The sequence below is a fragment of the Octopus bimaculoides genome, chromosome 12, assembly GCF_046866305.1.
Source record: "Octopus bimaculoides isolate indiv1 chromosome 12, ASM4686630v1, whole genome shotgun sequence".
Taxonomy (NCBI): domain Eukaryota; kingdom Metazoa; phylum Mollusca; class Cephalopoda; order Octopoda; family Octopodidae; genus Octopus; species Octopus bimaculoides.
Window position 1 is genome coordinate 60,406,562 of NC_142939.1, and position 17,500 is coordinate 60,424,061.

At 37.6% G+C, this 17,500-nt stretch overlaps 1 protein-coding gene and 1 non-coding gene across 2 annotated transcripts in view; both read left to right on the top strand.

Annotated features, from left to right (window-relative positions):
* The first annotated feature begins 2,206 nt into the window (after positions 1 to 2,206).
* Positions 2,207 to 17,500, top strand: part of LOC106868462 (leucine-rich repeat-containing protein 23) — a 30,912-nt gene continuing 15,618 nt past the window's right edge. The window contains exons 1-4 of the mRNA XM_014913736.3: positions 2,207 to 3,698; positions 8,503 to 8,612; positions 10,110 to 10,366; positions 16,655 to 16,785. Of these exons, the coding sequence (XP_014769222.2) occupies positions 3,321 to 3,698; positions 8,503 to 8,612; positions 10,110 to 10,366; positions 16,655 to 16,785 (876 nt within the window). The 5' untranslated portion in view covers positions 2,207 to 3,320. The remainder of the gene's footprint in view (positions 3,699 to 8,502; positions 8,613 to 10,109; positions 10,367 to 16,654; positions 16,786 to 17,500) is intronic.
* Trnaa-agc (transfer RNA alanine (anticodon AGC)) lies at positions 5,137 to 5,209 on the top strand. The gene has a single exon. It is a non-coding gene; the product is annotated as a tRNA-Ala (tRNA).

The following is a 17,500-nucleotide window of genomic DNA, read 5'->3' on the forward strand; positions in this document are numbered from 1 at the left end:
GGAGAGGGGGGAGAATAGGAGAGAACAAGAGGAAGGTGAAAAATGAAACAGAGACAGGAGAGAGAGGGAAAAAGAGAATGAGAGAGAGAGAGTGAGAGTGAGAGAGAAGAGATATGTATATATATACATATATATATATATATATATATATATATATATATATATATATATATATATATATATATATATAATTAATTAACATAATATGGTAAAAATTTGATATTAATTAATATCAATTTAATACCAGGAAACTAGCACATTAAAAGAATCAGAAGGTTCTTCAAAAAATTTTTTGGGAGATCCTAAAAAGATTATAGTACTTGTGTATATAAGATTGACCAGTGACCGGTCTATATATAGAGTGAGAGAGAGAGAGAGAGAGAGAGAGCGAGCTACAAAAAGGTGAATGTTTGACTAAAATGTCAATATCTTAGAATCATCCTCTAATCTTTCTGAATTTTATTCTTGCTTGGCATTTAAAGACTTTGCATCTGATCCTTTTGGTATCAATACTCAATAAACAAGCAACAGAACTTTCCATGTAGTATATGGCTGCTCATTCTGTTACAAACAGCGGCTAAATATTTTTAAAATCATCTCACATGAAACACCGTAATTTCTGGCATACAAGTGGAATTTTTGCGACCAAGATTAACAACCAGAAAAAGTAGTTAGGTCCACTTATACACCAAAACGATGCTGCTTGAATTTTTACGCTACATGCTTACACTATATACTATGTCAACTTGGAAAATACTGGAAAATATTGGAAAGTACTGTAGTGGGTGCTTTTATGTGCCACCGGCACGAAGGCCAGTCAGGCGGTACTGGCAACGGCCACGCTCAAAATGGTGTATTTTACGTGCCACCTGCACAGGAGCCAGTCCAGCGGCACTAGCAACGATATATATATATATATATATATATATATATATACATATATATATATATACATCATCATCATCATCGTTTAACGTCCGCTTTCCATGCTAGCATGGGTTGGACGATTTGACTGAGGACTGGTGAAACCGGATGGCAACACCAGGCTCCAATCTAATTTGGCAGAGTTTCTACAGCTGGATGCCCTTCCTAACGCCAGTGGCTAGCAAGTATAAAAGCCAAAAAGGTAAATTTGCAAATTGATAATCAAGGGTTTAAGTACCAGCATTGCTAGAAACAAGAGTCAAAAAATACTCAAATAACCCACAATATCACTGTAAATTTAACAAGCTGACAAAATCGAGGAGTGAGTGAAAAGCCAACCTACCATTGCAGGGGAAAGATGCAAATGAAATTGCAGATATAACGACATCGCGTGATTTCGAACTCTGAGATATTACTCTTAGTTCTCATCAGTGAGTCTTGCTGCCTGGGGTTAAACTAATACCTGCTTCATCATGCTTGTTAAAATCATTGAAAGACTAGAATCAAATTCAAATGATAGAAGTGTAATATTATTCATAAATAAAGATATTATTATTAATAAATAATAATAATATAAGTGGCTAGCAAGCATAAAAACCGAAACGGTAAATTTATAACTTTATAACCAAGAGTACAAGTACCAGTGTTGCTAGAAATAAGTGTTGAAAAATACTCAAATAAGCAACAATATAACTGTAAATTTAACAAGCTGACAAAATTGAGGAGTGAGTGAAAAGCCCACCTACCGTTGCCAGTACCGCCTGACTGGCCTTCGTGCCGGTGGCACGTAAAAGCACCCACTACACTCTCAGAGTGGTTGGCGTTAGGAAGGGCATCCAGCTGTAGAAACTCTGCCAAATCAGATTGGAGCCTGGTGTAGCCATCTGGTTTCACCAGTCCTCAGTCAAATCGTCCAACCCATGCTAGCATGGAAAGCGGACGTTAAACGATGATGATGATGATGATGATATATATATATATATATATATATATATATATATATGTATATGCATAAGTATGGTGATGCAAACAGGAAAATAAAACTTAAAATGAGTATATGTATAGTTTTATTAATATTTAGCAGAAGCAACAGAGTGCACGTTGGTACTAGTTTGATTAGTGCCAACGCACGAAACGCTCGACCCTTGAGTCACTCTATTGCTTCTGCTAAATATTAACAACATAATAATCTCTCTCTCTCTTTCTCTTTACCCCCCCCCCCCCCCACACACACACACAATTATCTTCCCCAAGTTGACAGAGCCACGTTATTTGGGAGGCCATTTTCTTGGTTGCTATAACAACCAAGTAGACGCCAGCCAAGTTTTCCCCAGCAGCATCGCCACGTGTCGTGTAACTTCCAACATGTTGATTTTGTTGAAACCTTCCAGTGACAGATGCCTATATACTTTGACAGCAACTTATTTAATTACAGAAGTTCTCTGTTTTTGTTAATTTACTGAACAGTTTCTGCAAGAAAGCTCCATGTCTGTCGTTTTCCTGTTCTCTCCCTCTCTTTCTCCTTCTCTCTGTCTCTTCAGCCGAATTTAGCAACTTTCAGTGACCGGTTACAAACATTTGACTTTATGTCACTTAAAAGTATGTTTTGTTTAGGGGAATTTTGTAAGAAATGAAAGAAAAAAGAAAACAAGAAACTCAAAAGAACGTCGTTAGAGTAATGAATATATAGTAATACTGTATACGTTGGTGAATATACCCACTGTATCGACAATAACACTAGTGCCTGTATATTTTCCCTAACTTACGGCTTCTTAGACGGCCTATACATACATACATACATAATTATACACACACACATACACAGAGTGAGAGAAAGAAAGAAGAGGACATTGAGAAAAGTGAATGGATTAGGAAAAAATTAGAATGTTTTATACTAAATAACTTGCACAATTTGGAAAATTTATTCGACAGAACATTTGACATACATATGCATGCACACATACATACATTCCTATAGGCCCGTCACCAGACATTGGTGCTTGGGGGTGCTTCAGAATATTCTGGATAGGCAACAATTTGTAATAATGCGAAAGTGGTGTTTCGAATGTAAGTGTATTACTATAAATCTGAAGGTGCACCATTGAATAGCGAAGGAGCAGTGCCGTCCAGTGCACCCCGTTATCGACAGGCATGCATTCATACATTCACACACACACATAGTCGTTTTTATTTATTTTTTTATAATATATTAAAACTATTTCCCCCACTTCTTAACAGGAGAAAGAAACGGGTAGTTAAAATAAACAAAAGAAAAAAATATGAGAGTAACAATTTCTCCGTAAGTTAGTTGTTATGAAGAACTTTTGAAGGATTTGGTTGAAAGATTGGAAAGAAGGTTCGATTCTGCAGAGAAAGTAAACAAGTGATATTTGAAAATGTCAGACACGGAATTACAAGAAGTTACGGAAGGAGATAAAGCCAGCGAAAAAATACACGAGGGAGAAGTACCAGAAGAAAAGGAAAAATCAGAAATAATTGAAGAACCAGGAAGTACGGCGGAAAAAGTAATCGAAGAAACCGAAGTAAAGGAAACAGAAGGAAAAGAAGAATCAAAAGTAACAGTAGAAATAGAAAGCACAGAAGAAATAGAAAGGACGGAAGAAGGAAAGATAGAATTAGACGGGTTGGAAGATTCTACAGGTGTGGGAGACCAAAATGGAAAAGTGAAAGAAGACGAGGCTGTAGAGGAGGTTGCCAAGCCGGTAGAGGAGGTTGCCAAGCCGGTAGAGGAGGAGGAAGAGATCCTCGAAGAGGTAAATTAGTTTTAATTTAAAGTTTGTATTTTATTAATCCTAGTTTGAGTGAAATTTAGGTTAATGAACCAGGCATGGGCAACCTTTCTCAAGAAGCGGGTCACGGGACATGGCTGATCCTCGGGTGGTTCGCACTACTAAAAAATTGAAGATAATTTCTTGTTAGGGCGTGTCATTCAGAAAGTCCCGCGGGCTGCAGTTTGCTCGTGACTGGAATAAACTAAAAGGGGCGGAGGTAAAGAATACGCACATCACCCATTATCGGCGTAACCCTAACCCTAACCCTAACCCTAAACCTAACCCTAACCCTAACCCTAACCCTAAACCTAAACCTAAACGCCGAAAACGAGTAGTATGCGTATTCTTTATCTTCGCCCTAAAAGGGATTTAAAAAAAAACCCAATCGGAGAAAACTTTCTTTGAAGAATGAAACCCTGTCCGGAAGGTAAGAATTACCAGTGCCAGCCCTAAGATTACTGGTGTCCCGGGCCAATTGAATTTCAGTGCACTGAACGAGGTGGATTTTAGTGCCCTTCCAACGAATAATTAAGAATATTCAAAAAAAGTGAAGATTGTCTCTGTTTTGGGCACAAGGCCAGCAATTTTGAGGGGAAGGTGTAGTTGAAGACATCGACTTCAATAGTAAATCATTTCTTTATTTTATTTATCACGGGGTGGGGTGGGGGTGAAAGGCAAAGTTCGCTTCGGCGAAATTTGATTTCGGAAAATAAAGAGCCTGAACAAGTTCCCTAAAATATTATTTTTTTTATGATGCTCTAACGTTTCTGCTAGCTCGTAAAAACTGTAATTGTAGAAATGAAGTACTTATAATTTATTAAATGCTAGAATGAAATGTTCTATTTTATTATCTTTATATTTTTTTTCTTGATATTTCTTGGAATGTCCCTAAGGTGCCACGCTGTGGAACTGAACCCGGAACCATGTGGTTGGTAAGCAAGCTACTTACCACACAGTAATGTTAAAAATAATTATAATTTATGTCTTCCTAGTGAAATTAGCGATTGTAAAATACGAAATATTTAATCGAAAACCTCTAAAAGGAATATTCACTTTGTTCTACTGCATTTCAAAACCCCTATTATAAGGGCCACAGGTCATTGAATCTTTTAACGTAGATTTTGATTTTTGAATTTCTCGGCCTGCTAGAAATAGCAGTGAAGTCTCATTTAAACGATAACTTTCCACCTTAAAACAGATATGACACATTAGATAAATGTAGTTCTACAATCACTGAATAAGAAAATACGATCTTGGGTCTGTTACAGGTTTTATCTGTGATCAAACAGCAATGGCTACTACTTCTACAAGTTCTGTAGCCTGCCACTTTATATTCCATTTATTTCACTTTCAATATAAACATACGATGACTATAAACATCGTGTTTAAATAACGATAACTAGCACCGTAAAATTGTTAAGGGGAATTAGCTCAGATGGTAGAGCGCTCGCTTAGCATGCGAGAGGTACCGGGATCGATGCCCGGATTCTCCAGCTCGTTACTTTTTTTCCTTTTCTTTTTTTTTTTAATTTAAAAGTTCAAATTTCATTATTGTAAACATCTCATGGCGAACTTTAGTTTAAAAACTGAAAACGAAATATTTAAAACTAATGCTAATAAACCACCCGACAGGTTGTGTCAGCACGAAATTGTTTTTTTAAAGTATCCACAGTCGTGTTTCGAAGTATGACTCGTGGGAAGAATCCAAAGGGACGATCGAACTCAGAAAGTAAAAATTCGATTGAAGACGGGATGGCCACGGTTGGAATGCGTTTGGCGGAATTCTGGTTTACGTACCCCATATAATACCTCGTAATTTTCTGTTTTATTTTTTTTTGCAATTTTCTGAAAGATTTTGCGAATTTGTGTTCTACACACGGGAATTCACATGAGTACGACAAAAAATTTTCTTTTCGTTTTTAATTTTTATCCACCCACACCAATAAAATAAAATAAAAAAGTAATGAGGGTTTATACGAGGTGCTTAAAACAGTGCGACTAATTGGTGTTGCATTAATGTTTTTTCTTTTCTTTCTCTTTTTTTCTTTGTTTTTCTTTTGCATTATATATATATATATATATATATGCATTGACAAGGGGCAACACCTTGAAACTAGTCTGCAGATGCCAAACCAGCAGGGGGACACTGCTGACCTCCCCTGTTCGAAGGTTATAAAGGACACAGGTTTCGTGTGTCACATACCTAGCTAGAGGCGATGGCTTCTTGGAGCTAATTCACGGCAGCTTTCGTCCTAATTTTGGGACTGCCATGTTGGCTTGGCGATAACTATTAATTTCCAGTACCGCTGCCGTAGTCTCCTTTAGAGAGACTTAGAAATATTAATAACTCTATATATATATATATATATATATATATATATATATATATATATATATATATATATATATATATATATACATACATACATACATACATACATACATACATACATACATACATACATACATATATATATATATATATATATATATATATATATATATATATATATATATATATATATATATATATATATATATAAAAGGGTGGAGGCGCAATGGCCCGGTGGTTAGGGCAGCGGACTCGCGGTCATAGGATCGTGGTTTCGAGTCCCAGACCGGGCGTTGTGAGTGTCTATTGAGCGAAAACACCTAAAAGCTCCGGTAGGGGATGGTGTACACTTTTACCACAACTTTCTCTCACTCTTACTGTAATTCAAAGGGTCAGCTTGTCACGCTGAATATCCCCGAGAACTACGTTAAGGGTACCCTCGACGTCGTAAGCGACGGGGTGCCAACAAAACAAACGTAATAAAATTATATTTGTCACCTAAATTAAGTTTGCCCCTTACTTTGCTGAAAGTAAAAGTTGCACTATTTTTTTTCTAGAAATCAATAATAATCTAGAATTCAATAATAAAGAAGCAACATTTTAAATTTATCGAAGAGGTCCATTGCTAGCGTATCCTACGTTTGATCTGACTGTTGTCATGGAAATCAGCAAAGAAAACGAACACAAAATCTTTACGCTGGATACATGTTTGTTATTAACACATACGTGTTTATGATTACATATAAAACAATGCATTACTGCTCTAATTATGACTAAAATTGGCAGACGACATCATTCACCCGTACAACCTTCCCTCATGACATAGATAAAGAGGCTAGGTTGAAAAAGAGAGCAAATGACGACGTCTCTACATATTGATCTCTATGGACCAATACCGAAGGGTTTCCAAAAAAAAAAAAAAAAATAATAATCCCAATTACATTATATAATGACGTTTATTTTTTTAGACATAATGACAGACATTTTTTAGACATTTAAGGAAGATTTGGCTGCTATATCTAGCAGTTCGAAAGATCGCGTAAAGGTGAAATATTACCTTACTTGGAAACAGGCAAGGGCATCTAGCTGTAGAAAATCAGCCTCAACAAATTCCATTTGAGCCATGCAAGTATAGAAAAGTAGACATCGAAATGATGATAATGATGACGACGCCAGCTAAACAACGACAAAGTTATTGGAATAAATTCCTCATTATTTCCAAAATTAATCGAAACAAAATTACTGCATTATGCTTACAAAAGGGTTAAACCACCCCTTCTCTATTTTTGTTGCTTAATAATGGCCTCTAATCAAAACATAAGCTGGCAATTTTGATAGGAGGGGATTTAATCAATTACATCAACTCCAGTACTTGAACTGGTATTTTTATTTCATCAAGCCGAGAGGGGAGAAAGGCAAAGTTAGCTTCAACAAGATTTGAACTCAGAACAGCTGTACTGCGCTGCAGCTGCACTTGAGAAAGCACGTCAAGCTAAGTAAAATACAGGATGAAAGGTAAAGTCGACCTTGGTGGAATTTGAACACAGAATGTAGCAATGGACGAAATACCACTAAGCATTTTGTCTGGTGTGCTAACAATTCTGCCAGCTTGCCGAATAATAATAATAATAACAATAATAATAATAATAATAATAATAATAATAATAATAATAATAATAATAATAATAATAATAATAATAATAATAATAATAATAATAATAATAATAATAATAATAGCAACAACAACAATAACAAAACCAACAACAGTCATCATCATCATCATCATCATCATTATCATCATCATTGTCATCATCATCATCATCATCATCGTCACCATCACCACCACCATCAACATCAACATCAACATCAACATCATCATCATCAGGCACTGGCTGTCATGACTTCTGATCTTAACTGAATGGAATTGTTATCATGTACATTGTTTTGTCTTGGTATGAAAGATGGGCTACAGTTGATTAGATCGACCTCAGTACGCAACTGGTACTTAATTTATCAACCCTGAAAGGATGAAAGGCAAAGTCGACCTCGGCGGAATTTGAACTCAGAACGTTACGGCAGATGAAATACCGCTAAGCATTTTGCCCGGCGTGCTAACGATTCTGCCACCTCGCCGCCTTAACAATAACGACAACAACAACAACACCAATAATAATAATAATAATAATAATAATTCTTTCTAATATAGGCCCAAAGCCTGGAATTTGTGGGGAGAGGGTTAGTTGATCACATCAACTGCAGTACTTGACTGTTACTTAATTTATTGACCCTGAAAGGATGAATAACAAAGTCGAATTTGGTGGAATTTGAACTCAGAACATAATGACCAATGAAATGCTGCTAGGCATATTCCCTGGTGTGCTAACGATTCTACCAGCTTGCAGAATACTAATGATAATAATAATAATTATTTCTACCATTTGCTATCTTTTATAGGTACCGGATAATATTTTGTCAGAAGAAGTAGTTAAAGAAGGTATCTCTTCACTACGGAGAACAGGAAGTGGTCTTGCTTATTCCTTCATTAAACTTGATCTCAGTAATAGGTAAGTTGTCTTATATAAACACCAACATAATAATGACAATGTTATTTTACCAAATTCTTTATTTCCAAAATTATTTGAAAAGAAGGCAGTGTATTTCAACAGAAATATGGTAACCATCCTTCCATCTATCCATCCATCTTCCCTGTCCAATATTCCTGAGAGGGTTGTTGGGGTAGAATCCTCTGGCATTTCTGCCATGGGGCCCTATCAAAAGCAGCTATCATTAGACTTTCTGGCTGGATTTCCAAGCACGACTAATTGACACTATGCATGTTATCCAACCATTCCTAAGATCTTCTGCTGATTGGCTTGGCTTGTGATTCTTTCCTGTGACATTCTAATCACATCTGTAACACTGGATCTATGATCTCTCAATGCAAAGGAGTGGTGGCTCAATATGGAAGGACTCCCTGATCTCTGAGCTATGTGCATATGTCAGGCAACACTACTCCATAGGTCCTTCAGAGGAACCCCATTTCGGCCGCTTGTATTTGCGATTGTACTCTTTTGGTCATTATCCAATATTCATGGCTATAGGTAAGGCTAGGCACAAAAACTGAATTGAAGGCAGTGAGTTTGGCTTTTCACCAATCTCTTTCGAGTGTGCATCTACTGATTGTATCTATATTGTGACATCATGTATTGCTGAATACTAGAACATATGTAAAAGTTGGAATAAAGGAGTATCGAGTTATGCCCAGTCGTGGCTAGTGCCAGTGACACCTAAACGGCATCCAGTTCACACCGTGTAGTGGTTGGTGTTAGGAAGAGCATCCAACTGTAGAAACAAAGCCATAACAGACTGGAGCTTGGTGTAGCTCTCTGGCTTACCAGTTTGAGTCAAACCAACTAACAACCTACGCCAGCATGGAAAATGGATGCTAAACCATGACGCCGTCGCCGATGCCATATATAAACAGAGTATGTCAGTTTTTTGAAGGCACCTCTTTCAAGATCTCTAACTTTCTTCTCACTTATTACCTCTGCCTTAGTGAAGGCGGAGGTATTGTTTTCAGTCGTATTTGTTTGTTTGTTTGTTTGTTTGTCCATGGACAAGATATCTCAAAAGCCACTGGATAGATTTAGATGAAACTTTTAGGGATGTTTGGCTTTGTGACTGGCATGAACTGATTAGATTTTGGGATTGATCGGGTACCGGACAAGGATTCTGGATTATTTTTCCGGTCTTTTTACTTAATTTTTGAGAGCAGCCGGGTTCATTTTTAGTATTCTCGTTTGTAAGAGCGGTCAAGTTTATTTCAGATATTCTCATTTTAAAAATCATCTCCTGGTGTATGTACTTGATAAATTAGGCAATGAGGGATGACTGATGTGAAGCAAATAGAATGACCAGTGGAAACAGGACGAAACAATTTATATCATGTAAACAATAATTCTGTCTCTTTCTCAGAGAAGCAGCAAATAAAATTCTGCCTTTCTTCTTCTCTCTCTCTCTCTCTTTTATTTATTTATTTATTTTTGTTTTTTTTTTACCAGGAAGATGACCGATATTTCAATCCTGGAGAAATATATTCATCTGAGAATTGTTAATGTAAGCAACAACTATTTGACTGATCTAAAGCCTTTCAACACATTGACTGATTTGCTGCAGCTGACAGCCGACAAAAACCGCATTGCAAGCATAATGCTTGATCCATGTCCGTTTCTGCAATATATGTCTATCAACAACAACAGGATAAAGGATATCTCTGAAGGAATTTCACACCCACTTGTTAGATACATAGACCTTAGCAGTAAGTAAAACTTGTGTTGTATTACTTCTGTGATGACTCAGTGGAGGAGTTGTACAACTCTATAAAAACTAACTCTATGGTTTGGGGGTTCAGTCCCACTGCACAGCACCTTGGGCAACTGTGTTCTACTTATAGCTCTGGGATGATCAATGCCTTGGGATGATCAATGCCTTGAAAACTATATGTTGTTTATTGTGTGAGTGTGTCTATCTATCTGTCTATCTGTGTGTGTGTGTGTATGTATGTGTATATATATATATATATATATATATATATATATCTATATTATTATTTTTTTGCCTACGTTTTGTTTGCAATGTCCTGTACCCAGATATGCACCTACATATATAGGTAGACGTAGGTATGCACATACCTGTACGTATATATGCTTATACTCATTTATTATTAGTAATATATATATATGTAATTTCAACCATGTTTCGTGGTCTGCTGCCACAACAGCTCCTTTATAGGATCCAGTTAGCTCAAGACATCATCAGGAGGAACCACGTCCGGTTTCGGCCCCTACTCCTCTACCGTTTTGACGTGGTGGGGCCCCTCCTTTCGGAGGTGTCTTCAGCTCTGGTGTTGGGTGCATGTCTTCTTTCTTCTATTCCCTGGCCTCTTCGATGCAGCATCAACGAGTGTCAGCGTCCGACTGATTGTCATGTCAAATTCCCCTTTTTATACCTGTTGCTAGGGTCCAGCAGGCTTCCCCAGCAAGTTGTCACGTGACACTGTCTAAACTTTAACTGACAATGGAGGGCGCGAAGCCACTTCTGTGTCAGCCTGTCTCACCTAGGCATGTTATGACTTTCAAGCCATATTTGGCCTTCCCGCTTCAGCCATATATAGAAGCTGGCTTTTTTGACCGCCTCTTGTATCCTCCTTATATATATATATATATATATATATATATAATTTATGAGTGGAAACGTGTCTACGGTTAATCTTCAGAATGGTTAGTTTTCATTGTTTTTTCTTCTTGTTTTTGCCTTTGTGAGTTACAAGTGATGCTATCTGTGGGAGTCTCAGCTTTTTTAGCTGCTATTTCTGAACTTCGGTATGTGGTGAAGCAAATATTTGCTGATCCCTTAATTATGTTTATAAATATATATGAGCTTTTAAATAAGTTCTCCACCAATAATGGTGCTTACATACCGATGGGCTTGGTAAAAATTATTAATTATTAATTGTTGATTTATTAATGAATTAATAAATTGATAATCCTTTACCCTTTTAATTTGTAATAATTATATATATATATATATATATATATATATATATAACACCTAGATTAGACAGGTTGTCTGGTGCTGAGTTGCTTCCACTGGCCACAACATTTGCTCCATTTCCCTTGCGCTCTTGCCATTCTCCTTTACGTTGTTCCAAACATTTGTCTTAAATCATCTTCTCACCTGATTGTGCATATACATCATCATCATCATCATCATCGTCATCATCATTCAACATCCGTTTTCCATGTTGGCATGGGTTGGGTGGTTTGGCTGGGGACTGGCAAGCCCATAGGCTGCACCAGGGTCCAGTCTGATCTGGCAAGGTTTCTACAGCTGGATGCCCTTCATAATGCCAACCACTCCAAGAGTATAGTGGGTGCTTTTTACGTGCCACCAGCATGGGAGCCAATCAGGTGCACTGGCATTGAACATGTTTGGAGCCAGTGCTGCCTGACTGGCTGCCATGCCGGTGGCTGCCCGCATGAAAAGAAGTACATTCTATTGTACCTGTGCGCTCCACCACTAGCCAAGCATGTCTGGGCTTTGAAAGAAAGTGCCACAGAGTACAGCATAAATGTAAGATCCTAGAAAGATGCAAACTGTACTTCAATAGCAGCAGGAAATGCAGATTATGCCTGGTTGAGAAGAGAGCAATTTTATAAGGTACCCAATGCCTGGATGTTTACCTCAATAACAGGAGTGAGGTGTTTATTCTATCGATCACTTTTGCCAAACCGCTAACTTACGGGGATGTAAACACATCAACATCGGTTGTCAAGCAATGTTGTGGGGACAAACACATACACACAAACATATACATATACATATATATATATATATATATGTGATGGGCTTCTTTCAGTTTCCATCTACCAAATCCACTCACAAAGCTTTGGTCATACCGAGGCTATAGTAGAAGATACTTGCCCAAGGTGCCACGCAGTGGAACTGAACCTGGAACCATGTTTTTGGTAAGCAAGCTACTTACCACACAGCCACTCCTGAATGCAGTTGAGACAGTAAGACCATTTGGAAGCTTGCTATGCAATAAAGTTTTGTGTTAAAAATGCTAGAGAAACTTACGAAATGCTCCAGATTGGTCATGGATAAACTTGTATGAGCTGAGCATCTGTTTTCTGCTGGCACAAGATGCCTGGCAAAGTGACAGCAAGGCTATCATCATCTATGTCCACTGTGAACCCTCTGGCCAGATGGTCAACAAAGAGTACTTTGTGAAGGTTTTGTGGAAGTTCAGAAAAAGATTTCATTGTGAAAGGTCAGAGTTCTTCCACTCGGGTCAGTGGCACCTGCACCAGAACAATACACCAGTCCACAATTCCATCTCGGTAGCCAACTACTTGAAAGAGATGGACATCAAAACTGTCCCTCATTCTCCCTCATCTGACTGCCCCTCCATCCACCCATACATACATACATGTACACACACATACATACATACATACATACATACATACATGTATGCATACATATACTATATCTTTAATGTTCATGGGAGAAGAGGAGGAGGAAGAGGAAAAGGAGGAAGAGGAGGAGGAGAAAGAAAGAAAGAGAAGAAGAAGAAGAAGAAGAAGAAGAAGAAGAAGAAGAAAAGGGAGAAGAAGTTTTGACCCTCATTCATCTCCTTCAGCTTGAGTAACAACTAAAAAGTTGTTCTCCAAGTCGAAGGAGGAGATGGAATTGAAGGGGACTGTGACAAGGGTTTTGGACACCATCACTTTGGAGGACTTCCGTAGGAACTTCATGGAACGCTTGGCGTGCCACATTCAAGGAGCACATTGGTGCCAGAGGATTCTTGCATTGAAAGAGACAAGAGTTTTGTACTTTTTTGAAATTCATTCTCCTGAAAAAAAATCTCAAAACTTCTGGAATGCACTTTGTAAATATATGTGTGTGTGTGTGTGATAAAGAACACATACATGTACACACTTAAGCACATAAACACACACACACACACACATTTTTTCATGACATTTCGTAGTTTTTATTCTTGGCAAGGGTTATCAACATTTGTTATTTGTGTCATTATAGAAAGTCAGAAGTGAGGTATGTGTGTGCATGTATGTGTGTGTGTGTGAGTGTGTGTGTGTTTGTGTGTGTGTGTGTTTGTGTGTGTGTGTGTGTGTGTGTGTGGTAGGGGTTGGGCTATAGGATTGTCTTCAGATTAAAAAAAAAAAGGAAAAAAAAAAGAACAGCAAACCAAAATAGAAAACAAAAAAAAAGTAAAACGAAACAACAGCAAAAAAAACATAAGAACCTAACCTTTTGTGGGGAACAATAACAGTGTCAGAATAACAATAGCAGTGATTCAAAGATAGATTTCTGTATTCTGGAAGATATTTGAGAGAAGAACATTGGGACAGAGGGAACATTTTATGTAGTGAAAATAAAAGAGATTACACATAAGACAAACACACAAACACACACACACACACACATGCACATTCACACACACACATGCACGCTTACATATGCATGCATATATGCACTTTTACACACACACACACACACACACACACACATCCTCTCAATATCTCTCTGTCGCTTTCTTTCTCTCTCTCTCACACACACATCCGGCTGCCCCCCTCCATCCACCCATACGTACATACGTGTACACATCCATGCATACATACACGCATACATGCATACATCCATCCGTAGTACATCCATCCATACATACATACATGCATGCATGCATGCATACATATACTATATCTTTAATATTCATGGGAGAAGAGGAGGAGGAAGAAGAAAAGGAGGAAGAGGAGGAGGAGAAAGAAAGAGAAGAAAACGAAGAAGAAGAAGAAGAAGAAAAAAAACAAGAACAAGAACGAGGCAGTGTTGAGTTGGTTTAATATTTTTTGAAATTTGAGTCACTCAAATATTTGAATCATCTTTTGAGAGGAAATGATTAACATTTCATAAGTATTAAATGACAATATCTTTTTTTTTCTCCTGTTCCTGGGTTTTTTTACTTCTTGCTTTTTTTCTTTTTTTTTATTATTATTGTTCTTTTATTCTGAAACTTATTCCCTTCTGCTGAACCGTTTCTTCATTTCGTTGTTATGAAAACAGTCGGTGATTCCTCTTTTTCCCTCAACTGCAATGTCTCCGTAATTTATATTCTGACATTAAATGCAGACTATATAAGTAACTAATAAAGGTTCATTATTATTCGGCCATTACCAGCACAGCACCAGCACCACCACCACCACCACCACCACCACCATCACCACCACCACCATATATATATATATATATATATGTGTTTGTGTGTGTGTGTGTGTCTGTGTGTGTGTGTGTGTGTGTTATTGTTTCCTTGCCTTGATATTGTGTGGTAATTGTAAGCGAGTGTCACTATCATGCAAGTGGCACCCTTTGTTTCCAATCTTCCATGAAAACATGTCTGGTCATGGAATGATATACACGTTACTTGGAAAACAGGTGAGGGTTGGCAACAGAAAGGGCATTCGACTGTAGAATATCTGCCTCAGCTAATTCCATCCAACCCATGCCAGCATAGAAAAGTGGATGTTCAAACAATACTGCTGCTGCTGCAGATGATGATGATGATGATGATGATTGTATAGCCTTTCTCACAAAGAATCTCCTTATCTTGCTCCCTCACATACATTCTTTCTCTTTGTCTTATTCATTTCTGTCTCTGTCTCTCTCTCTGCTTCTCTCTCTCTCTATCTCTCCATCAGATCTTCTTTCTTTAATCCTGTTCCTTTCTCTCTCTGTGTCTTTCTCCCTCTCTCTGTCTTTATCTATATCTCTCTCTCTCTCTGTCTTTCTCTGTCTGTCTATCTGTCTGTCTCTCTCTCTCTCTCTGTTTGTCTGTCTGTCTGTCTGTCTGTCTCTCTCTCTCTCTCTCTCTATATATATATATATATATATATTACATCTCTCTCTCTCTCTCTCTCTCTCTCTCTCTCTCTCTCTCTCTCTCTCTCTCTCTCCATATTTTCTGCCTCTAATCCTGTTCCTTTTCTCCCCCACTCTCTCCCTCTCAGTCTTTCTATCCCTTGCACAGTTTTTCATTCTCTCTCTCATTCTCCCTCACATTATATCCCCTTCTCTCCTTGTGCTCATCCTTTCTCTCTTCCTCTCTCACTATATAAAAACACATATGTATAAAGAATAACCATATTTGATTATAAACCATGACTCATTACTCCGCCATTAATCAAATAAAACTGCCCCCTACCATTTCTGGTTTCACTGGCATATTTTTTATTCCTTTTCTTTTTCCTCTTGATTTTGCCAGAAATATTTTTCAACTCTCTAACAATATATAACTCTAGCTATGTACCTTCCTAACTAGCCTACATTTCTATTTACTTATCATTCTACCTGCCCTACTCACCTATCTACCTGCCTACCTATCCACCTACACACACACACAAACACACGTGCATATATAGATATGAATGTATGCATCATATATATGTCTATATACATGTGTGTATATATATATATATATATATATATATATATATATATATATATATATATATATATATATATATATATTATATATATATATAAATATATATATATATATATATGGGTGCAGCTGTAGCCATGGGCACCGGTGTGGCTGTGTGGTAAGAAGCTCGCTTCCCAACCACATGGTTCTGGGTTCAGTCACATTGCATGGCACCTTGGGCAAGTGTCTTCTACTATAGCCTTGGGCCGACCAAAACCTTGTCAGTGGATTTGGTAGACGGAAACTGAAAGAAGCCCATTGTGTGTGTGTGTGTGTGTGTGCGTCTTTGTGTCTGTTTGTCCCCACACCATCGCTTGACAACTGATGTTGGGGGTGTTTATGTCCCTGTAACTTGGTTCAGCAAAATACACTGATAGAATAAGTACTAGGTTTATAAAGAATAAGTATTGGGTGCGATTTGTTCAACTAAAATACTGCTGTTGTAATTGACAGAGAGCTATTATAGTGCCTTGTGTTACAGCAATCTGAAAATTTTGCTTTTCTTTGACTTTTCCTTTCTTCTTTTTGGCTTCATTACAGACAATAAAATCAAAGAAGTGCCACCATTCGATGGATCAGGATTCCATCATCTTACCACTCTCAAAATTGAAGGAAATAGAATTCAAAACATTAACGAGTTCAATATACCAAATCTGAAAATACTGCATCTTGTAAGTCATAGTTTCTTAATCTTTGCTCTTTGGCACCCCACGCCCCAGTATTTGACTGGTACTTTAGTTTATGAACTCTTCAAGGTTGGAAGGCAAAGCTGACATCAACAAGAGTTCAACTCGGAATGTGAAGGGTTAGAAGAAGTACCACAAGGTATTTTTTTTCCCAGTGCTCTAACAATTCTGTCACCCACTCTAATAATAATAATAATAATAATAATAATAATAATAATAATAATAATAATAATCATCGTCATCGTCATCATCATCATTTCTACTAAAGGTACAATGCTTGAAATTTTGCAGGAGGGGGCTAGTCGATTACATCAACCCCAGTGCTCAACTGGTACTTATTTCATTGACCCCCTCAAAAGGATGAAAGGCAAAGTCGACCTCGGCAGAATTTGAACTCAGAATGTAAAGAGGAATAATAATGATGATGACGATGATTACGATGGCGATGACGGTGACGGCGACGACGGCGACGACGACGACGACGACGGCGACCACCACCACCACCACCACCACCACCACCACCAACAACAACAACAACACAGTAATTTCACATAGTAAGGGAATTTCAGTCGATACCGATCAGACAAATGGAGGTTTCTGAGTAGTTTTTGAGGCTTTTGCATCTCTTTACAGTCATGAGCTCTGAAATTTGGCAGAAGGGAGTAGTCAATTATGTCAATCCCAGTGCTCCACAGGTATA